Below are 23,408 nucleotides of genomic sequence, written 5' to 3'. Positions count from 1 at the left end.
AAATTACTAATTGAGGGCATAAAAATAAACAGAAAACAGAATGAAATGTAACAGATTTGCAAAGGTAGGTTGAACTAGACTTGTGCAGCAGCTTGTCTTGATAGGATATTTTCTTATAAAAGAAATTCAGTAGATCTCGCCTATTCTGACTATTAAAGTATTTGATACTATGCCTCATGGGGAAATTATCAGTTAAGATGAAGAAAAGGAGGATTAAAAAAGAAACTATGTGTTGGTTAAAGAAGATGCTTCAAGTGAGAGGCAACAGGTCATGTTGAGAAAGAGCAAAGAAAAGTTGCTTGAGGGATTCCTTGAAGATTCATCTGGGCTTCCTTAATATTTTCACCAATGACTTTAGAATAAATATTAGGAGTGCACTGATAATGTTGTAAAACACTGGTAATAGATAGGGTCAAAATGCAGTAACAAGAATTGGATAATTCCAAAGAATGTGAGAGAGAAACATTAAAATACTTTAAAGAATTAAAGAAAAACATATTAAACTACTTAAAGAAGGAGAGCAATACATTTTGACACATGAACAGCAAAAACATTTGCTACAAACTGGGAATATGTCAGCTGGAAACGATCAGGACTCCAAAGACTGGGTTGAATTAACTTTTCACAGAACAGCTGTGTGCCACAAGCACGATACAGACATCAGAAGACAAGTGTTCCTTGAATATATCAGATGAAGCATTTCTGGTATAACAGTCCTGCCAGTACTGTGCAAGGCATGTCACAGGATGACTTTGCACAGTTCAAGAAGTCCAGTGTTCAAGAAGGTGAAATTCAAACTTTAAAAAGAAAGACTCCTAAAATGATAAAAATGAAGAACTAGAGGCTAAAACTCTGAGACAAGGTGATGAAAGCCTAGGTTGCATGAGTATGAAACTCTTGTCTAAAAATGCACCACAGGGCATGCAGGAACTGGAGACGATGAAATGCTAATGAAGGATGGAATTATCCCTTCCTCATTTGGGACACAGGACAAGGCTAGCATGCTAAAAATTGAGAATTAATTTTAATGTAAGGTGATTGATACACGTATAGATCAAACTGGACTTGGAAGGATGCTCATGTGGCTGAAGCAGGGGTTGGAAAAGGGGAAGCACAGTGGCAAAGACAGACTCAGCCCTACTGTTAAAAGAGGATGTAGGTATGTTTACAAGAGTATCAGGATGTGAACCTAACAATCTAGTTCTTTTACAGACTTCCGCTCCAAAACTGAAATCAGGGATGTTTGCCCATATCCCCTTCTTTCCATTTAGTTACACAACAGAGACCAAGAAGATGCTATGCCACTGTGCAACTCATTCGCTTTTGTTTGTTCAGTGAAATGAACATGCATGGAGAGCTTTAATCAAGTCCTCTCCAGGTACAATGACTCTCCACTTGCCTTCTCAGCTTCAATAATGTTTGTAGTGTTCTTCTTTTTAAGTCAGACAGATCCTTCTGAGCCTTGAGGGAATTTACATCCTTTAGAAACTTACATGTAATGAGTATGTTAATGATCGATGTCTTTTAAAAAATAGCAAACTGTTGAGTTGCTCCTGACCTTCTCTTTTATGGAGTTAATAGTTATTCAGCCTTTGGCAGTCTGTCTGACAGAAACAAATATTGGGATGACAACTGTGATTTGTCTTTGAGCAATTGCACACTACACAGTAACTATCTGCCCTGATTTTAATGGAATTTATTCCCATTCCTTTCATTCAAACTGTTTGGCAGAAGGAGTGCAGTATAGTGAGTTACTACAGTATTTTAAAAATAATGAGTTAAAAGACAACTACCTAATAAGTCAAATCTTTACAATCTATCTATTGCCTCAGAAATTAATCGGTGGACAATGACAGTTCACTTTACAGCCATTTACCACTTTAATCCCTAAGCCAGTCCTTTTGTATCTGTACAGCAAAGTAATGTCCCTGTGCTCAAAAATGTATTTATGTGTAAGTTTCATTCACTTCTCAAACAATAACAGAAGCAATAGCAGAGTTAATTACTCCTCAGGTATTCAGATTTCAAATAAATTTAAATGGGGAAAAAACATTCATTTCTGAGAAGAAATAAACAATGTATTTTAATACTCTGTGTGTGTTAATGGATGTGTGTAAAATATAAGTAAAAATTAAGAAATCTGTATAAGGAAGGCCATCTTTTTTGAAGGAGAGAGAAAATAAATGAGGGAGGCATGCAAATTTCTATAGACTCTTCATTGGAAGTATACAAAATGCATGTAAAGAATGCTATTTGTCTCTGGCCTCAGAATGTAGCAGGTCCAGTTATGTTCAACATTATCTATAGGAAGAATTAATGAAAGTTAAATGCTGAATAAAACAGGAAAACATGCCATACACAAAATTATCTAAAAAGTACTTTCAGGTAGTAAAGTCTCAAAGGTGGCATATGCTGAAATGAAAATGGGTTATACTTAAACAGAGATCTTTCCATATTGATGCTGTGATTCATATCCTTGACAAATTATAAACCCTTCCTGCAAACTACAAGGGCATTATATGAGAGTTCTTAGATACAGTTCAAAATTATAATTGTAGGTTTGCTGGTATTCTCCTCATAATGGCAATTATACTGACTGAGCAGATTAGCTGCTCCATGAGAATTTCAGCTGTACATGTAATAAGGAATGACATGGTGAACCCTGTCATTGCAAATGTAATTTTTGTTAAAAAAAATCTGTTCCATATTCATAACAGTACAACGACAGGGGAGTGCTAAATAAAACGTCATTCTGACTGTAAACAAATATTGTTGATGGAAGTACTGCTTATACCACCATGTCTGCCATTAAGAACATAACCACCGTCTTCGGGAAAACATTCAGAGTCTTGTTCAATTGAGACTGAAAATGAGAGCACTTGGAGAATAGACCTAGGGACCTGGCAACCACACTGCTGAGAAAGGATTCTCTCAACAGAAAGAATTTGCATGTTCACCTCTGTATTACCTAACAAGGACACTCCTGCAATTCTTTATATAGTAGCTAGTGCACAAGCCAAAGGGTAAATAATAGTTATCAAGAAATAGTTCTTCCTCATTTTTCACGAAAATGCAACATATGGTATTAGGGCTAAGCATGTTGCACATCAAGTTCATTATGAAATCTGTAGGAGTCCAGATAGTGAGACCAACAAGAGCAGGATTTGGCCCCATTAGCCAGGCTAAAATGTAATTTTATTGGGATTCCCCTCAGTGGCTTTATCTTTTGCATCAGAGAAATGGGTTCAATGGTACACAAATTTCTGGTGAACACAGTCTATTTACTCCTTTCTATAATTTTTTCCTGGGTTTCTGATTAATTTTTAGTTGCATTTTTAGTCAGAACTCATATTTAATTAAGAAACTAAATTATAGACACAGCCTAAAAACCTCTAGCTTCACTTAACTCACATAGTGAATTTCTGTTTACTCGATATATGTGATAGCCTCTCATCCATTCTCTAATCTAGTTATTTGCCAGGTCACTTAAGGGACAGCTTTGCTATCCTATCTTAAGAACATGGCAATAGTTTCTTTCAAAGCATGCATAAACCTAATGTAAAATGACTGAAATCAGGTGTAGTCTTTTTTTTTTTTTCTGTGCCTGTAACTATGTCATCTGTGCTTAATGGTCTAGGTTTCTGACATAAAGAGCCTGAGAAAGAAAAATAAGGGTGTGTCACAAGGAAGATTTGCACTGGAGGTGATACACATCATATAAAAGTGTAGAGATGAGGTTTTAGAGTGCAAAGGTCAAAGGACACATTCTCTGAAATTACTTTTCTCATTTCACAAATTAATTTCAACAAATTAATTTCTGAACTCCCAATTTTAAGAGATATTTTCTTTAATACCACAGGTGTAAAAATAGCAACTGGAATTATTTGTTCTATCTAGCTTTAGGTATCTTACCTAGAAGGGAAACTGTCTTAGGGTATATTTGTATTTGATGGTGTGAGATGGGTCCTTTCACAGAGAAATTGTTGAAGGACCCTCCGAACACTCTGAATCGTCTGCTTAAGGAAGCTCTCCCTGTTGATCAGAGGGGGTCAGCAGATTCCCTGAGCAATCCTATCAACTCATCCTAACAGACTGTAGTAAAAATAGCCATACCACCAGTGCATTGTCGGCTCTCTTTTTCTAAGAATTCCAAATAGATCTCTTCTCTTTACAGGGCATTTAAAGCTTTCAAACAAAAATCAGTGGAAGTTTTGGAAATCAGTGGAATCTTTGGAATCTTTAGTTACGAACATAGACTTCAAAGGAAGTAGTTTTATTAATTTGCTACTATTTTTCAAGCTCCTCATTGCCAAGGAGCTCCTCTTTGAACTACATCCATGCAATCTTTATAGTCATCACACCAGTCTGTCTTTCCAGATGGAAAATTATTTCATCCTGAGAGTACTACCAGGTCAATGCCCCTTCCCATAACAGTGGTTGATATTATTTGTGAAACCCCACAAAGCATCATGATCAATCTTTCTTCGGGTATGTGCATATGTCAGGTGACAAAAAGCAGTATGCACATCTATTTCATAGTGTATATAGGCACAATTCCTCACACTTTTACACAGTCAGTACCACTTAGTCACAAATACTACTTCAGCTGTGCTCGTACTAGAGAAACCTTTTTTTTACTACTGAAGAATATACACCATATTAGCTTCTATAAAATCAGGAACACAAAGAACTACCATCCTCTCAAGATTCAGCTGTAACTAGAAAAATAAACATATCACTAAACAAAGCCATATCAGAGAAACGCAAAACCAGTTTTACAAAAGTAGTTCTCCTAGCAAGACCTTCATCAATAAATCCAGCAGTCCTATTATGAAACAGATACAATTGTTGCTGATTACTATGAAATTACATTTCTTTAAATACACAAACTGATTTTGAATTTAACAAGAAAGACAAACTTTCTGCCATCATTTAGTTATATCTCTTTCACAGAAACTACAATTGCATCATATTCCAAAACAGAAAATTAGCTAAATTGCTGATAAATATGTACAGCATAGTTAAGTATCAGTGTAAATGAAGAATTCATGGATTATACTACAACAAAATTAATTTTAATGTTCACAAATATTCTGGTCAGTATCTTGGTATTGTAGAAATTAACAAAAATAATAAATAATAAAACAACAGACACAACACACTACATCTGTAATACATGCAGACATGCACACAAACAGTAATCACCTGAGTCCTTTTCTGCTGTTGCTAAATAGAAAAAAAAAAAAGAGAGAAGAAAAACATCATTACAGAAATTAAACTAATTTAATTTAATTAGGGAAGAAAAAATACCACATAAGGAGATAAAAATCTTCTTAAAATCTTGAGTACGTCACACAAGGGAGGAGTTTTGTCAGGTGAAGAAGAAATGGTGTATGTTTTTAAGTAGTATATGTGTATTTACTAGTCCTATATAGTCCTTATTTCAGGCTCACACACTGAGCTTGCATCCATATTGTGTCTCGGAATTTAGAAACATAAATAATAGTAAAAGAATACAAGAAACTGAGAATATGAGAATATTAGTTTTACTAGAACCTTATTTTCATCTGCTTTTTAGGTACTTACTGTTGGTCTATAGCTGATATCATGTAACAGTTACATTTTGACTGACTGATATTATGTTGTTCACTGAAGAAATATTCAAAGGAGAAAAATCTCCAGAATGTATGACAACCACATTTTGAGAAATTCAGGAATATTATAAAGACAAGGAATATATGCTTTCTGTATGCAATTTGGAGTAAGTATCTAATGCATACACTAACATAAATTACTTTCAAGAGAAGAATGTAACTTTAGTGCACAGATACAATAATGCTTCTGTAAACCCAAAGAAGCAGAATGGAATCTATTGCTGAAAGCTCTTACATATATATGGATAAAAATGTAGAATGCTTGTAATGGCCAGAGTACAGAAAGGGACCGACACAGGTCTCATCGTTACTGAAAACCAGTGCATTCAATTTTCTGATGTTATGATGCTGGAGTCCTTCACTTTAAAATAGCATTCCACTTTATTCTCAGAAAAGTACTTATTTCTCATTATATATGCAATGATCTATTGTGCTTTGAGTTTACAATTACATGAATGTAAAACTACTTAAAGAAATCTAGTTGTGTTCTAATCAAAAGGCAATAAATCCAAAAAGAAATTTGCAAGTCAAAATATGGGCAACAGTTTTGTGTGCTGTTACAGCTTACTGCAGTGTTAACAGTGTGCATACTTTAAAGTCCAAACTTTGCTACTTTCAGTGGAAGTCCCACAGTTTAAATCTTAGGAAAAGATGAATTTACATCACTGCGAAAAACTTTTCCAAATCATTTTATTGCCAGTGAGTTTATATATCTTTTGCTTCTGTCATATTGAAAAAAATATTTCTATTTTTATACCCATTTTTTCAACAGGTTTGCAACACGACTTAAATACTGAACATTAAAAATTCCCTTTCTGAATACAGAAAGATAAAAAATAATGAAAACACTTATTTTTTCTTTTCATTTTCCAGAATAGATTTATTATTCATCCTTTTTTCTTTAACATAACATGATATCATAATTAATTATGATAAACTGGTTACTAAGATGGTTTCATGTTGTTACTTCCATGATATAATACTGGTTGCCATAGTGATGAGATGGGTCTTTTGTTAATCCCTTGTGAGATTGGTTAACTCATATTTTTCAGAGAATTTGAGCAGAAATGAAAAAAATCTTGGCTTTACAATATTGCTAAACAGATGAAGCTTCTTCATTTTGCTGCTATGTTAACATTATTTCTTCTAGTGTATTGCTAGAAATATATGCTATCAAAAATGCATAAAAATTATCATTTTTTAAAAACAGAATTCATCTTTCAATATTTCCCTATAATTAACTTTATCTCCAAAAAGCAGTTCTATAGATGTGCATACAGTTTTCTACTCCTGAGTATATCTGTACAGGCGTATCTCAGGCTTTTTTTGCTTTATGCAGAATAAGAGATGTGTCTTGACAAGACTATTATGATTTCCTTTTTGTTCTACATAAGGATTACAAATAGTAAATTGAAACTGTGTATCCTTGTAATTTTTTTTTTTTGCAGAATTTTACTTAATTTCATTATTTACTTTCTAGAACATACCTAAATTCCAGAAAAACTTCTGATTACCTTCAAACCTTATATTTTGTCCCATTAATTAATTTAGACAATCAGGATGTAATTAAGGTTTTAATAATAAGATTATTATTATACATCTGACAACACAGCAGCAAAAATAAATAACATTTATCTATCTGTGTGCCTTATAAATACTTCAGAAAAGCATCTATACCCAGAGTTTTCAAATTTCATAGTAGTGACACTGCTAAGGAAAGAATTTTCTGTCAGTAGTTTAATTACTAGAAATAGTTAGAGAAATAAAAAATAACTCATAAACAACCTCTTAGATTTATTAAAAACTCAAAAGTAAGAACAAAGGGCAACTTAAATTAGGAAGTTCTAGTCTTTCATTCAAACAGGGTCCCAGGAGGCATATTAAGGCAATGAATAGGAAAAAGCCCCACAGTTCACCAGCTGAGATTTTAATGAGACATTTCCCCTTGCTGTGGAAGGGGTTTATTCTAGAAAGGGAAAAGGTTGCTCTTAGAATATGTAGTTAATAGGTATTGTTGGCTTTTACAGCCATTTTGGCAGTAGATTGCTGTACTAACCTTCTATTTTGGCATATTCTGTAAGTCGAGTGTAATTGATCAAGGCAGCCTTCTCCAGACATTTTTTAACCACTTTCTTCACCTCTTCTGCTGGTATGGGCGTGGCAATATCTTTCATTAAAACCTGTGTCAGAGACAATTATACCACTTGATTACAATCATTACCCAAACCCCACAGAAAAATGATAAGAGTATCCTAAAGTTACTACAGATCTGATAATGATTAAAGGCAGAAATCAAAAAGGAACTATTTCAGCTGGTGGAACCAGATATTCATCTTTGAAGGTTTCTGTTCAACCCTGGTTTGACTGCCTACTGTTTGGCATCTTGCAGCCTGCCAGTCAGTTTTAGTTTGGGTGATGTCAAGACCAGTGTAACAACAGCATTCCATGGATGGGCTGGATCATGGTTACCACCAAAGATGTGGTTGTGGAAATTTGCTTTGTTCTCACCTGTGGAAAAGCTTCCACCATTGCACAAGCATGGACTCTTCAACAGGGTAAAGTTATTCAAATTCAACATGTCCTTGCTGTGAAAAAAATGTCATCTGTAGTAGACAGGGAAAACACTGAACTTCTGGTGGAGTCTTTTATTTCGGACAAGTAGAAGAACACACCATATAAAGGTTTTCACAACCTGCGAGTTGTTCTTACCTCACCTGTTGCAAGTGAGGTAAACTGAAAATCTGTACCTCTTTATATGAATGCCATGTTATATACTCTGGAGTGCTATATAAAAAAAGGAATACTGTTAAAAATTCACTTGCATTTTTCCTTTAATTCTATAATCCATTAAATTTCAACAGGTAGGTGTAAAAAAACCTCAATATGTTTTTATCACATTTTAAGGTAAATAATAAAATTTCAGATAACTCACAACCTTCAAAAAATGCTTCTCCAGTGGATTCCCAGACAAGCTACATCCTCATACAATATATCTAAAAATTGTTGTTATATGAGGGGAGCAAGAGATATGATCTGGGGAAGGACATGGTAGAAAAGAAACAGGTTCAGCAACAGAGAAGCTATTAGGAAGACATTGCAGCAAAGAAGACAGAACTACCATACTTGCACACACATATGGCTTATCTGTCTTAACTTGCTTCCTTTTAATTAATAAATTCTGGGTTATCAACAAATGAATATACACTATGCAAAACCTTTTATTCTGAATCTGATTTTTTTTCAAAATTTTCAAAGACAGGTAAAATAAAATGGTTCTTACCCATTCTGCATCCACAAATATAGGCATATACATTTATTCCCAGTCAAGACTGACAGCAGTGTTGCTTGAGCACCAGCTATAGTACCATTGCCATTTGTAATAGCAGGAATGGTGAGAGGAAATGGATGTTTCATATAGCACAAAGGAATCTACACAGCACTACAATCACTGAGATTGTAAGTGAAATAAAACATATATACTCAGAATCTTTATGTGTTTTTCAAACATGGCAGAGGTTTTCTAAGACGGAATCTCTATCCATGGAGTGTTCTGCAGTGCAGAATAACTAATATGTGCTAGGACCAAACTGCTTAGATTTTGGCAAAGCAACACAGCTTGGGATCTAAGCTTCTTTTGAATTCATATCTTCATCAGATGCCTGCTGATACAATTCCTCTGGAATCTCTACTGGAATTTAAAGTCCTCTTTCCTCAGAGATGACTGAGATGCTTTTATCATTATGAGGTATTCCCCTTTCCAGTCAATACAAGAGGATTTTCTGGGCAGGAGTTTACATTTATAGCCGTCCATGTCAGATCTGCTGCATATAGCTTTTGCTTCTTAAATTGACTCGGTTTAAGCATCTATGGAATATTATTTGAATTATATAGAAGCTTTTTAATGTTACATGCAAATACAAACAACATCAGCAGCATAGAAGGCATTGAAAGCAGGAAAAGGGGGCTGTAGAGTAGACTTGTACTACTTTAGAGGTAATGCTGTGTAAGCATTAAATTAAATAGAAACAGTGTCTATACAGTGGCTTGAAGTGAAAGTCTAGTAAATAAGCCTTGCAGAAAAAAGCTGTTTGCCTCTGTGGAAGACATTGAGAAAGAAAAAAATGAACCTTTCAGAGAGCAGTTAAAACTAGAAGTAAAATATCTGAGAAGACATGAGTCTGCTTTCAACAGTCTGAAGGCAAAAGAAAAGTGCAGGCTCAGCAGTCATGCAGAATTTAAAATATGTTCTCAAACTTACCCTTTCAAGTAATGAAAGTGTGGCTTTTAAAGCTCCTTCAGGACGTCCAAAAGGGAAACAGTATCTTAAAAAGTAAAAAGATATTAAAAAAAATTGGAATTATAAAACCTGTGTTACAAAGTTAGTTTGAGATGTAACTGTACAAAACTTGCATTAAATTATGTTAGCAGACGACTCCCATACACCAAATATTAATAAAAGCAGAAAGGCTCTTCAGTAGTCTACCATGGAATACATACATAGTACAGCAGTATCAGCCCATCAGCATCTCAGGCCTAAATACAGAAAAAAATTCCAAAAGGCAAAGAGCATTACTTCCAATTTCTCAATTAGGAAGGATATTTAAAGGTCTCTGATGAGCTTAATTGTCATGTTCCTGGAAAGAGGTACTATTTCTTATGTAGCCATGACTGCTACTGCAGCTATGAAGTATCATTACGTATATTATACTTTGTTTCAATATTGGATGGAGACAAGAATAAAATGCCAGATATTTTAGTTTCTAGAGATGTAGGAGAATATAAATGCTGGCAGATATTCCATATTTTTTCCTATTATATTAAAATACTTTGGAAAAGCACTTTATGTTATCTTAAATTTTATCTGCTACAACTTAAACCATGCCCACTTCTAAAATTCTGTAAATTAAAAAGTGATTGTATTCATAGCTTTGTTTTTTATTTTTGTTTAATGAATGATCCAATATAGCAGCTCAATGAGAGTACAATGCTCAGGCAACTGCAACCTCTCTTAATCCTATCTATAAAATCTTGCTGGGATATCCCCAATTGAAAAAAGGATTTTTTACTTTGCTGAGATTATTTTTTTCTTAATATTACTATGTGAAAATGGTAGCCTTCTATTTTAATGTTTTTCACTAGTCAAATCTTTTCTAATGATAAAAGGATTCAGACCAGTAAATTTTAGATCTACATTTTGGTCAGCCAAAATAAAGCCTTGTAAATGAGGTCAAAACAGGATTTCCTGCAGCGAGAATTCCAGTATTTGTTTTTATCTCTGGAAAGACTCGAGAGAGAAAATTCACACAGCCAAGCAAGAGAGGTTAAAGTCCAAGACACTCATGACAGCTTTCTCAGAAATATTGTGTCTTCCACATTTGATGCCTGAGAGTCAGGCAGAGAACTGAAATCTCAGTGGGTAGGTAAGGTGACAGAGAGGGAAGGTGTAAGAACCTTAAGAACTGGGAAATAGTTCAGATGACAGCTGCCAGCATGGGGTGGGCTGACTGCATCTTAGTCATAATGAAGCCAGGCTGATATCAACAAAAATGAAAATTAAAAAGGCCATAGAGGAGTATTAAAACTCCCCCATGTGTGGGTCAGTTGGCAGGCATGGAAGAGCATCTTTTTCTGATGGGTGTTACCTAGTGACTTAGGTGGACATAGCAAATGTTCAGTGCACCTCTGAAAAGGCAGGAAGAGACGCACACTCTGCAGTTAAACTGTCCATGACAGCTGACCAGTTCATGAAATGCTAAGCAATGGAGAGGGGGCAAAACTCAGAAAAATTCTGACATATTTCAGGAAAAAAAAAAGTGTGCTGATGATTCTTGAAAGTCTGTACCACTGACACTCTAATTAGGATGATCAGCATGATTAGGAAATGTCAAGTGAGATAACAGGAGCTCCAAATTCAACATTTTAACTCTAGAAATATGCCCTTGACTGATATCTTGTTAGGACAAGATATAATGACAATATTTTGGGACACAGATTTGAATTGCTTCCTTGGACAACTAATTTAAGATTCACAAGAAAAGATACCATTACAGATTTCATCTCAAATGCAAAGAGAACATAGTTGGAGAGATGCACAAGAGAAGAGGTGATCTGTACTAATGATGGTAATACAATACAATTTAATAGAGTAGCAAAAGAGAACAGGCCGAGAAAATTCAGTACGTGTACATTTAGTACATGTAGATACAATTTCAAGAATAGGAAAAACTTGAAAAATGAAAGCAAAAACCATAGAGGTGCAATCAAAAAAGTAAGAAACCTACAAGCAGCCTGTGGGAAAATTCATAAAAGTAGGAGCTCAAGTCAAATGCATGCCACAATTAAGAAATCAAAGTGCTAAAAATAAACCAACCAACCAACACCCCCCATCTGTGAATCCATGAGGATGATAAAGAGGTTACTGTAGAGAATCTGGTATTTAAAAACTGTAAAACCTATCTGAACATGGAGGACATGAAAGTCTCTGAAATATTCTAGAGCATGTGTCGACAGCAGGGATGCTCCAAGTGACAGTAAAAAGGACAGTAGAAGCAGGAAGCCAGCCTGGGAGATGGTGGGACTGTCTGTTGATGAGGAATACAGGGCATTCTAGAACAGTAAGGCCAAAATAGAGAAATTCAGTGCATACTTTGCATAAATATTTACTGCTGAATGTATTTTTCAAAATATTCTGCACTTCACAGTTATCACAGACATTTTGACCAAATGAAAAATGGAGTTGTTTTAGTACCATGTTTTCTTAAGAAAGCAATCTCACAGACAAGGTTATTCTTTGTTAATTGATAGTGGTGATCTTTTTACATTTCTTGAGTCAACGTTTTATTTAAAATACTATTTCCAATGCTTTATCAGGTTGTCTTATATTGTGACTCTATATGCTTTATAATTCAGATTCTAGGGCACTATCTATTCTTCTTTCTTCAGGTATTCTGCCGGTATTCTTGTTTAAGTCCAGACATTTCACTTAATTTTTTTTTATTTCTAACATTTGTTCATAGAAAGAAATAGCAATTGCTCTTCAGTTGGCAGAGCACCGTTTGTCTGTATTGACTAAATAGGATTTTAAGGCAAACCTTAGAGTGCTCTGAAGGATGGAGGCATTTGTCTTTGAATGACATATTTAATTGCTCTTGAGGAGTTTCTAAGGATGTTTAAATTTGCTCAAAATCCACCAAGACTGAGGCAGGAAGATTCTATGGTTACTGATGTAGGTCAAGCTCATCAACATAACTCTAATGTGTATGCTAGAAGACGTGATTGGGTTTTCTATTTGTTCCAACTGGAAAGATTATTTAGACATTATTTTACATTTTGCAATTTGCCTCATGCATGTGAAGGCTTGAATGTAGGAGGCAGTCTGTCCTAAGCAGCTCTGTATTGCTTCTCTTGCAAGAGCTCTTTACTCCTATGGAAGGCAGGAAAAAGAAAATGTGTCAGGGAAGAATCTTTAAAGGAAAGGAAGGATCTTTTTTTTCCCTGAAGGAATACTCTCTGAGAAGAATTCTAACTCTCTTTAGTTTAATATAGATATGAAGTCCCAAGTGAAGACTGCCGTGTACTCTGTGCTCAAAAAAATCCCCAATGACCTATGATGCCAGTGAAAACATGGCATTTACCTCATCAAACCAGAGGGGCATTCAAAAAGCTCATAGCCAACCATGCCTAAAGAAAGCAAGCTGTTTCACACAGCACTATTTAAACCATGGAACTGGTTGTCATAAGGTGATACAGAAACAAAAATTTCTACAAACACAGTCTAAACAAGGATTAGATTGACAGAATAGTGGCAGATAGTTTGGCTTAGTGTGATAAACTAACAGGTTTGGTGGTCTACGTGCCATTTCTGTGCTAAGCTCCATAAACCATCAATTGCTACAAAATTAGCAGGAAATCCAACGTTTGCTCTGCTTCTTGTAGTCCTTCCCTAAACATCTTTTACTGGTATTAACAGTCCTTAGTATGACACACTTTAGTGAGGATGATGGCCCTGAGCTGATTTAGTAAAGATATCATGAAACCAAGAAAATTACATTAGATACCAAGAAAATTTTTAGCTGCTATCAAAGTTGTTCTCTACTCATATGATTTTTCTGATCCATAGTAATCCAGAAATAGTTATTTCTTAGTCACTTTCATTCAGACAATTTTCTTTGTTAGTTACACAAAGTTTCAAGTTTAAAAGCATCAACAAAAACATGGCCTATATTCTTGCACAATCTTTTCTAGCATTAAAAAAATACAACTCACACGATACACAAATTTTAAGTACAAACACTTGTGTAAATAAATTATTCCATATTAATCTATTGAAAATTTCTTTGCAGGTAGACTATTTTCTATTCACTCTACTTGTTCAAGACCAAAATTGAACACCGTGAGAAAATTCTTCCAGAAAAAATCTTAGCATTCATTGAATAATTTACACACTCACCTGAAATGGCTTATTTGGTTTTCCAAAAGGGAGGAAAGTCTATCCTTAATTTCCTCAAACCTTTCTTTCTCTTCAACAGATACTGTTCCAATTCCATCTGGCCTGTAATATTAAATATTTAATAACTGTTGATATCTCTTCATGTTGATTCCTATTTGAACAACGATCTTTATTTCTAAAGCTTTCATTTAACACATGTGCTAATGCACCTTCCTCCTTCCCCCTTACCTTGAAGGATAAGCAGTTACTCGTGAATATTGTTAAAGAGCAGACTGCAACTAGACAAAGAATTGAACCTTTGAGCTGAACTTTTAAATTCAAGTCCAAAGTTTCTATCTGATCCCAATAAGAACACAAGGGAACATATATCTCTCCCAAATAATTCCAAAAGGTAGACAAGAAAATGAGTACTATTGGCATGGTAGAGAGGCCTACTCAAATCTTGTTAAATTTCAGCTCCTTGAATCTTCCATATATTTTCCCAGAGGAACAATATGGCTGAAAGTGATTCTAAAACAAAGGTGGGAGGGAAACTATTGTGAGAACAGCCATAGCAGGCAACACTTAGGAAGCCCCCTGCATGGTGAGCATGGATTTTGATACCTCATCCTATACTGACAAATGGCATCCTGTAATCAAGACTTCCATATAGACACAGCAATAAAGATGCAACAAAAAAGTCTTTAAAAAACAAAAGCAGTGGCATTTTTTCAAACATCAAATTTAAGTCCCAATAATTAAAAATAAGCCCTGTGATACGTATGTTAAGCATACTTAGTCTAAAGTCTTAGCCTAAAGGTGTTATTAATGTATTTATATTAAAATGATGACAAAAGTAAAAAACGTTAAATACACTGTCCCCAAATGGTATTTTTGCCATACAATCACAATTTCCCCACATACAACACACTTAAAAAAGAAGTATTTCAAAACTTCCTGTTATTACTGTCTTAACTTTTGGCTGCAGGTAATAAATCAGCTACCGCTTCCCACCTGAGTTTCTGACCCTGACGCTAGGAGTGGATCTGCACTGCATCTTCTCCAGAGCCTCCAAAACTATCTCAATGTTTCTAGAGAAAATTGTAGTAAGATGACATGCAGAAAGACAACATTTTGTGAATGTTCCAAGAATCATTCTAGGATTCTATTAATATCTTTTTCCTAAATGGTTACTTTAACTTTCTGCACTATACTTAAATCTGGGAGGGATGAGTTGCCACCTGGTCATGACAATAAACAATTCTCTCACCCTTTAAATCCCTTATATTTGTGAACTGTCAAGTCAAGGTGGGAAGAATGCCTGAATTCCTTAAATTATTGTGCAGACAACAATAAAAAATCAGATATGGTGGGGATAGGAGTAACCAGGCACATCAATACACCATTGTATAAATTTGATGTGAAAGAGCAAAAAACTTATCTTTTCTCTTTTGATGGATGCCAGGATACTTTACCTCGCCCTTCTGACAGATGGAATGAGCTAAAATTTAAGTAAATTGCACTGTCTGATTTTATTGTCAGGAGAGATCGTGCTTTGGAGTGATAAAGCAAATAGTTCTGTCATATTAAGCCTCACTGAGGCATGTCATATATATGTCAGAAAAGACCTAGGGCTTCAGATAACAGTAAGTGAAAAAGGTGAGCCAGTAGGATGTCATATCTGTCAACCTGCACTAAGGCTAGGATCACTATGTACCAGGGACCTGTCACTTCACTGAGTTTGTTGTCATAAAGAACCTTGCTAACAACAACTAAAATTTTCAGAACTGCTAAATATATTTTCAGTGGATGTTTGCATAGAAGCAGATGTCCCAGAAGAAAAGAAGGAGTAGACAAAAAAGCGAAACAATACTGTGCCATCTATAGTACTGAAAAATTCATCTCTTGAAAATGTGCTTTTAGAAAATAGTATGAACTCTGAATCATAACTTTGCTTCTTCTTGTTGCAAGCTTATTGCAACAAGAACAATATAAAAATGCATTTTTGCAACACAATTCTGTGTTGTGCTGGTGATAATTTTTTCTACTTTTGGGAACATCTATCTACTACTGATAAAAAAAGAATCCATGGAAAAAAAAGTATCTGACTCTGAGATGAGCGGAGATAGAAAAAACAGATAAGTAGTTTCAAAATTCTCACTAATTTAATCATCTAAGTCTTTTTTTCTTTAATTACTTTGAAGACTGGATAAAATAAATAACAGTGGTTTGAGCTAGCTATTTTTATTTATTACTGTGTCTGCCAAGAAAATCAGACTCAAGCAGGCACTTGGTTTGCAAAAGTTTAGGTCATCCATAAACTATGCAAGAACAATTTTGCAACTAAAAGCAACACCAAATGTGTCTTTCCTACTATCCCAAATATTATGAATAATGGTTTGGACTTGATTTTTTTCAATTCAAAACCAGTGCTAAGCTTTCTTGTTGCAGCCTGGGACTCCTCTTACAAGAACTTGGTCAAGAAAAGTGATGTACTGTCTTAAGAAGCGTTTTCATTTTAACATCATTTTCTCAAGAAGGTAAAGAGAGAGTGGATTTTCCTTTCTTCCACACTCTTTTTACTCCTTATTGTTCACAACTATTTTTAGGATTAGAGAACTAGGTGGAACAGTGAACACTCAAAACCTGAGTAGCCTTCTCTCTCTCTCACTTATACTAGTTTTCCATTTTTTGAGAACTCTGTCAATTGGATTTGGATTGGCCTGTCTTGTCTGCTTAGATCACAGTCTAACTGGCACAGATGTAATGTTATCTCTGGTCACAAGTCAAATTGTTTAATTCGCTCAGACTTAAGTATCAAAAGAGATTTGAAATAAATACCTCACGAACTAGAGCTAGTAAATTCAAGTGGAAAATAGTTGTCTGACCATAAGCCATTTAAATAATAAGGAAAAATAATGGTTGACCAAAATTTTAAAACAAATTTTTACTGTGAAAATCTTGCAAGATTGCTGGCCTGACAGCAGTTACTCTAGAGAAGATGAGTGATTTGGTGGTGGATTTTGGTTTTCTTCTTGAAACTGACTGTTTTTCCTCATTTGATATAATCCTTTAAGGCTTGGAGTACCCTCTAGTATTATTTAACTATAGACAAGTGTTAAAACCTACAATAATTTGCAGAGGTTACTTTATGCATAGTACGATTAAGATTCTTGTGAATATCTATGGCATTTGAGATTGTATTTCAGTTCCAACAGGAATTAGATATGATGGACACCGGGTTGACTGCAGATTGTTTCCAGCCCTCAACTTTGGAAACAGCTTCTCCTAGTGGTCTCTCAGAGAGAGAATTGTTACTTCAAGCAAAACTGCTTTGTTGAGACAGACTTGGAAATACTAGCCGAGTATGGCTGACTTTTGTCCTCAGGAACATTGTTGATACTGGTAATTTTTTGCAACTTTATATATTTTAAAAATGTTGGAAGTCTTTTCAGTGAGCTCTCCTCATTTAACACATAGACCATCACTTTGGTCTTTCACGAGGAGAGCAATTCACAGATTGATATTCTAACATACACACTCAGATAAGAACAGTAAGGCTGACCAAAAAAAAATTTGCCAAATATGAGAAATCGTGGTGAAAAATAAAAGAAAATAAATAGAATAAAACAAAATAAAAAATACTTCAGCCAAGGTCTTACTTCAAGACATTTCTGTAATAAACTACATTTCAAGGGTGTAGAAAAAAACAAAACTAAACTTAAATGGCATCTTCTCTCCTAGAAACAAATAGTTTTAGAAGACTGCAGTGGTTTCTAAGAGTGCTTGTTTTTAAATTCAGTAGGACACACAATCAAATGAAAGAACAGTGACAAGTTTCAAATTAGCAAGACAAAAGTTTGGCTGCTTCTTTCTTAGTAAACCAAAGATTTAATTGTTTAGAATTTTGATGTAGAATTTTTATTATCTATTTATAGGAATTTAATATTCAAGGACTTTAATATGGAAATTTTCCTTTAAAATGCAACTGTATTAATTAAGGCTTTTGCAGAGTCTACAGTTTATGTTAGAGAAATCTAAGAACAAGGATTTACACTATCAGCTTAGAAGCAGGCAGAGCAGAAGTCTTTTTATTAACTGAAAATGAAGAAAGCACCTTATCCCATGGCATTTAAACAGAGCTTTAACCAGTAGACACTTGAAGACCAAGCATTTTGTTGTTTATATTGATTATTCTTCAAACATTCTGACCAAAAAATGGCACAATAGAGTCGTCTTCTGTATGCATTTCTCAGGCTGCTCCTACGTCTGCTTACGGGTCATACCCTTTTTTCACAACTGAATGAAAGAGACCAATTCTGAAGGCCACTAAAACAGATTACATTGATAAATCGGGTTAATTTTAATAATGTTTTATGCAGTTATATTTTAGGTATGATTCGTTAGTACCCTTCTACTGAAAAGCAACGCATGTGCTAATATAATATCGTTTTACCCAATCTATAAGGGTATGTATAGGCAGTAATCAGATAAAACTAATGACAAAACATGGTATAATGTTTAGAGAAAGTAAGAGTAAGTGATAGCATTAGCTGTTCTTTTATTGCCTAAGATGGCAAGTACCACCTTAAATCCGCAGAACTTTGTTCTGATACTCCTTATTAACGTGTGAATGATGTTTTATTTTCTACTGACATTTTCTATAAGGCTTTTCAGCAGCAGATTTGTTTTGCTATGTTGAAAAATGTGCTTCTGTTAACATTGTAGGGAATGACACATTTTATTTTAACATTATTATATCTAGGAACACTTTCCAACACAGGACAGGAGCCTTTCTTTAACCAAAGGGGAAGACAACGTGGCTTCACTTGGTACCTGCAACTCTGTGAAGGGCTTTGCTACCAGCTTTGGACACAAGAGAACCGTACTGATAACTTTCTTGTGGCTATTTACAAGAGCAATATATGAAAAGGCGTGTCACTAATTGAACAACATCCATAAAAAAAGCCCCGTAAATCAAACTAGTTATTCCAAATGCAACTATTTAGAGAGGTCTCACATCAGAGGCTTGGGGGTGTGATGCTTATAAGTAAACCATATAAAAAAGAAAATACAGATTAAACTAAAGGTTTACCTTCCTCAGTGCTCCGTATACTTTGGAGACAATCAGCTTCCAAAAATGAAGGATGAACTGAATGATGCAAGATGCTTGGCACAGGGCAGTACATAAAACTGAAAGACCTAGTGAAAAATTTCTATTCTCAGCATTGTCCAATAGGCCTCAGAAAAAGGGAAGATTAAGTTCACTTCAAGAAGAGGGATATAAGCATCCAAGGATCTACTAGTTTTTCCAGTTTTGAGAGAATACTGCTTCCCATTTAGAAGGACATGCTCACAGAGCATTTCAATCCTAAAAGGTATATTTTCTCATTCCATTGTTCTGGTGAAATGGTGACTGATAACCAAATTCTGAATAAAAACATGGGTTTGAGTATGAGAAATCCACTCTCACTATTTCCATAACAGAGGACTGACAGAAAACCGAGACAAACTCCACAACCAAAAGACTCTTGTTAAGTCTCTGGATGCTGTATCAAAAACGAAAGAGAACGGTAGCCTGATGTAATATAACTTCTGATGTAACACACTTCCCTAAAGATCCACACTGTAAGGCATCTCAGGCTTCTGCCTTCGGCTTTTGAACAGCCTTGGAACAGATCTAAGATTAAAGCAGAAGACCCAATTGTCAATAAAAAAACAGTGAAAGAAGACCTTGCACCTGCTATCATTACAACACAGACATATATGGTTGAGAGTGAATAAGAAGCACAGCAGAAGAGGAAGCACTTTCAACTCCTTAAAACTAAAATGTTCCACAAAATCCTGTTAGCAATGGTTTCTTGGGACAACCATCTATGAATAAAGCTACATGATATTCAAATACTTTATATATAAGTTTGTATGTATAAAAACATAACAGTTCTGGGAAGAGATCAACTGGACAAAACCTTTCATGTCAGATGGTGACCTTGTACAGATAAATGGTGAAACTACTGACTTAATTCTGGAACTTTGGATCAAGTCTTATTAGATATTGTTTATGAAAGATAAAAATGAAGGAGAAACCATCAAGATACAGACAACCTTACTTTAGAGTTAAGTTAGTTAGGGGAGAAGGAAATACCTATTCAAAAGTTCCAGAAAAAAATATTAGAAGAGCTAGAGCAAAGTAATATTATTTTATTTATTTTTGCAGAGTTTCGTGTTTCAGATTTAAAAGGGGTGATTTCTCTGAACATTCTTCTATCCCTTGACACAAAGTGTAAAATTGCAATCAATGGTTCTTATCACAAAACATTGAAAAATGAAAAGAAATATATGAATTCATAGCACTGTCCAAAGTTTTCATAGTTTCATTTCTCTTATATGTTCTTTTATTCCACTTTAAGATATTTCCTCCAAGCATAACAGAAGCAAGAACCCTATCAGAGAGTCTACAGGGCCAAATAATGGCAATGATCTAAAAGTAGCTCTCAGAGAGGGCAAGGCTATGACGTGGATAGGAAACGAATTTTTTGTATCATTATGAAGGAAATTATCATGAAGAAGACTTCTGTGCTGGAACTCTTCTTTGTTCATAGCAAAAGAATTCTTAATTTTCAGCACAGAATCTGTTAAAAATTAAAGCGAGTAAAAAAACCCTTATGTAACATATTAGAAAAACGGACAGCAGTAAATTGCCAGGACCACTTGGCAACCTGAATTACCTGTGGTTATGTGAAAGTTCTCACTGAGAACTGTCACCCTCCCAAGGAATCAGAATGGGAGAATGTGAGATCACTTTAAAAACCAGAAAAAGTCTCCAGGGAACTTAGGGGGAATTACAGGCCAGGAAGTTTTACATACATCTCAAAAAATTAAAGTAACTGTAATATAAGGAATTATAATAACCTTTTATTTAAGGATAAAAGTAAAGAAAAAATAGGTTAATATTACCTACTGTGAAGTCTGTATGGCTTTGAAGCCATGAGACAGAGAAATCTTACCTTCTGATCTTGCAGTTCTCTAAAGGGATCAAAAACAGGTGGGGGTGACCTGACTCATATGAGGTACTTGGATTTCCAAAGCTCTTTTGTCAGAGTTCCTAATCAAAAGCTTTTAAAGGCAATTAAGCAGCCACTGAGTAAAAGTTCTTACATTTACATTTAAACCTGGAGTGGTGAGTCCATGCTATGAAGGTATGTTACCAGCAGAGTTCTGCAGAGATCTGTACTGAGACTTGTGCTATTTCAGATTATTCATAAATGACCTGGCTAACAGCTAAGAACTGAGGTGATAGCAAATGTAATTGTAATGATAGTTATATGGCATAGTGTGGAATTCCAGAAAGATCTCGTGAAATCAGGCAGCAATAAAACAGCAATCAATAATCAACATAGATAAATGTAAGGAAAAATCAGTTGTTATTCAGAATGGAGATCTTGGTGTTATGATGGATAATTCCACGAAACTGTCCTGTTCAGTAGCAGTCAAAGAAGCTAATCAGCATCTCTGGGAATCACCAGAAAAGGATAAGGAACTAGCAGAAAACATCCATCCAGTGTAATCGTTGCACTGTTCGCTCATATTTGTTAAATCTTAAATTGCAAAGAGAAGACAGAACAGGATTTTTCTTTTCTCTCCTTTATCTCTCCAACAGCAACAGAGCATGAAATGAGATGTGTATGAGTCAAGTTCAAAGCAAGAGGTCTTCGAGCAAGAGGAGGCCAAGTTGTGGAATTTGCTGCCAAAGGTGTCGAGGGTGAAAAGGGCTTACTGAGGTTCAGGGGTGCAATGGACAAGTACCTGAAACAAAGGCTCACTCCAGGTTATCAAACAGGCATATTCTGAGCTGCAGAGTTAGGAGTCTGAAACAGGAAATATTGCATATGCTTACCCTTCTTTTACTCCAAGCAGGACAATGCTGGAGAAAGATGACTGACTGGCTTAGAAGAACCCTGATTCAATAAGACTGTTCTTCCATAGAAACATACATGTGCTGAAGGTTTTACAGTGGAGAGAGAAACTAATTCTCTTTGGTTATATACTGATTTTTGTAGTATTACTTTCACATTCACTTCTCATATTTGAACTTCCAGTAAATCAGATATCTTTCTGAATAGAAAAAGGTATAAGCAGGGAATATTGCTTGAATTTTGAATTTTTCAATTCAGTCTGTAACTCAGCAGGTGGAAGGAAGTCACTTTGCACTTCATGTGATACCCACCAGCATTCATTTCAGACAAGAGGAACTGAATAGAAGTCACAGCATGAAAAGTAGACAAGAGTGAACATGATGGGGAAGAAAACAATAGCTCCTACCTGGACTGTTTAGACTGAAATGTCAGCATTCAGGAATATCCTTGTTCTGCCCATTTAACTTTCACCAGCAATACACAATTGTATGCATAACTGCAGTGCAAAAAGTATACTTGTGAACCAACGACTTTGATGGAGACCATATAGTGGAACATTTCAAAAGAAAAACATTGTGATGAGAAGCCAAAGGAGATGTTTCTGTGTAAAGCTACATAGAATCAGAAGTACAGCCAAAGAAAGATGATTTTATTTGCTGGAGGAAATGAAAACAGTTGATTCAGAAACAAGGATGTGTTTTTGTTTAAACACATCAAGGCTATTCTTTTAACAAAATATTTTCCTTTTTGGCAATTTAGGAATAGAATGTCTTAATAATATTATCCAAAAAAGCAGAAATGCCTTTTCTACATAAGCAGTTTGTTAGCCCAGTTGTAATGGGCTAACTCTTTCAGTAGGAAAGGAGAGGCACAAATAAGGCCTGAATTTCTCACTCTAGGACTCAGCACATTGTCTTCAGCCCTGACTAAATGTTTCTGTTCCCAAAACAACAACATTGGCAAAAGACACACCAATTACCCGTATGCTTGATAAATCTACCAGAAGTTGTTACCTATGTCTTCAACTCAGGAAGCTGTTAGGGACTGTTTTCTCTGGTGAGATCAGGAATAAGGTCTGCTGCATACAGCCTACACCAGAGCTCAGTTCAGGTCTCCTCTGTGCTCCACAATGTCCCTGAAGCTCCAGGACAACAATTTACTTTTACATGTTTATTCCAGGTGTTTTCAAATAAACCCGTGGTTATTATGTTACAGTCTGCAAGAGCAGTACAGCCCGCAGCATGAAAACAAGAGTTTATGTTTCAAGTCCTAGGGTGCAGCAAAAGAGCATAGGGGACACCTGAAGGATCAAAAACACGTCAGAAGAGTTTTGGAAACATATGAAGGGTGGAAAGAGCCAAAGTTGATTCAGTCTTGTTCATAATGTTTACTGGGAGCAGTACTCTGTAC

At 35.2% G+C, this 23,408-nt stretch overlaps 1 protein-coding gene across 19 annotated transcripts in view; it reads right to left on the bottom strand.

Moving 5' to 3' along the window:
* CADPS2 (calcium dependent secretion activator 2) overlaps window positions 1-23,408 on the bottom strand; it is a 295,682-nt gene that overhangs the window by 67,453 nt on the left and 204,821 nt on the right. For 11 of the 19 annotated variants that reach the window (XM_032687469.1, XM_032687472.1, XM_032687479.1 and 8 more), the window contains 4 exons: window positions 14,104-14,205; window positions 9,913-9,976; window positions 7,711-7,834; window positions 5,206-5,226 (listed from right to left, as the gene is read on the bottom strand). In XM_032687469.1, coding sequence (XP_032543360.1) covers window positions 5,206-5,226; window positions 7,711-7,834; window positions 9,913-9,976; window positions 14,104-14,205 — 311 coding nt within the window. The remainder of the gene's footprint in view (window positions 1-5,205; window positions 5,227-7,710; window positions 7,835-9,912; window positions 9,977-14,103; window positions 14,206-23,408) is intronic. The other 8 variants (XM_032687473.1, XM_032687477.1, XM_032687485.1 and 5 more) reach the window with 1 other exon arrangement.

This window comes from Chiroxiphia lanceolata, chromosome 5 (genome assembly GCF_009829145.1).
Source record: "Chiroxiphia lanceolata isolate bChiLan1 chromosome 5, bChiLan1.pri, whole genome shotgun sequence".
NCBI classification, from domain to species: Eukaryota; Metazoa; Chordata; class Aves; order Passeriformes; family Pipridae; genus Chiroxiphia; species Chiroxiphia lanceolata.
The sequence above is the reverse complement of the archived record's forward strand: the minus strand, read 5'-3'. Positions and strand labels throughout refer to the sequence as shown.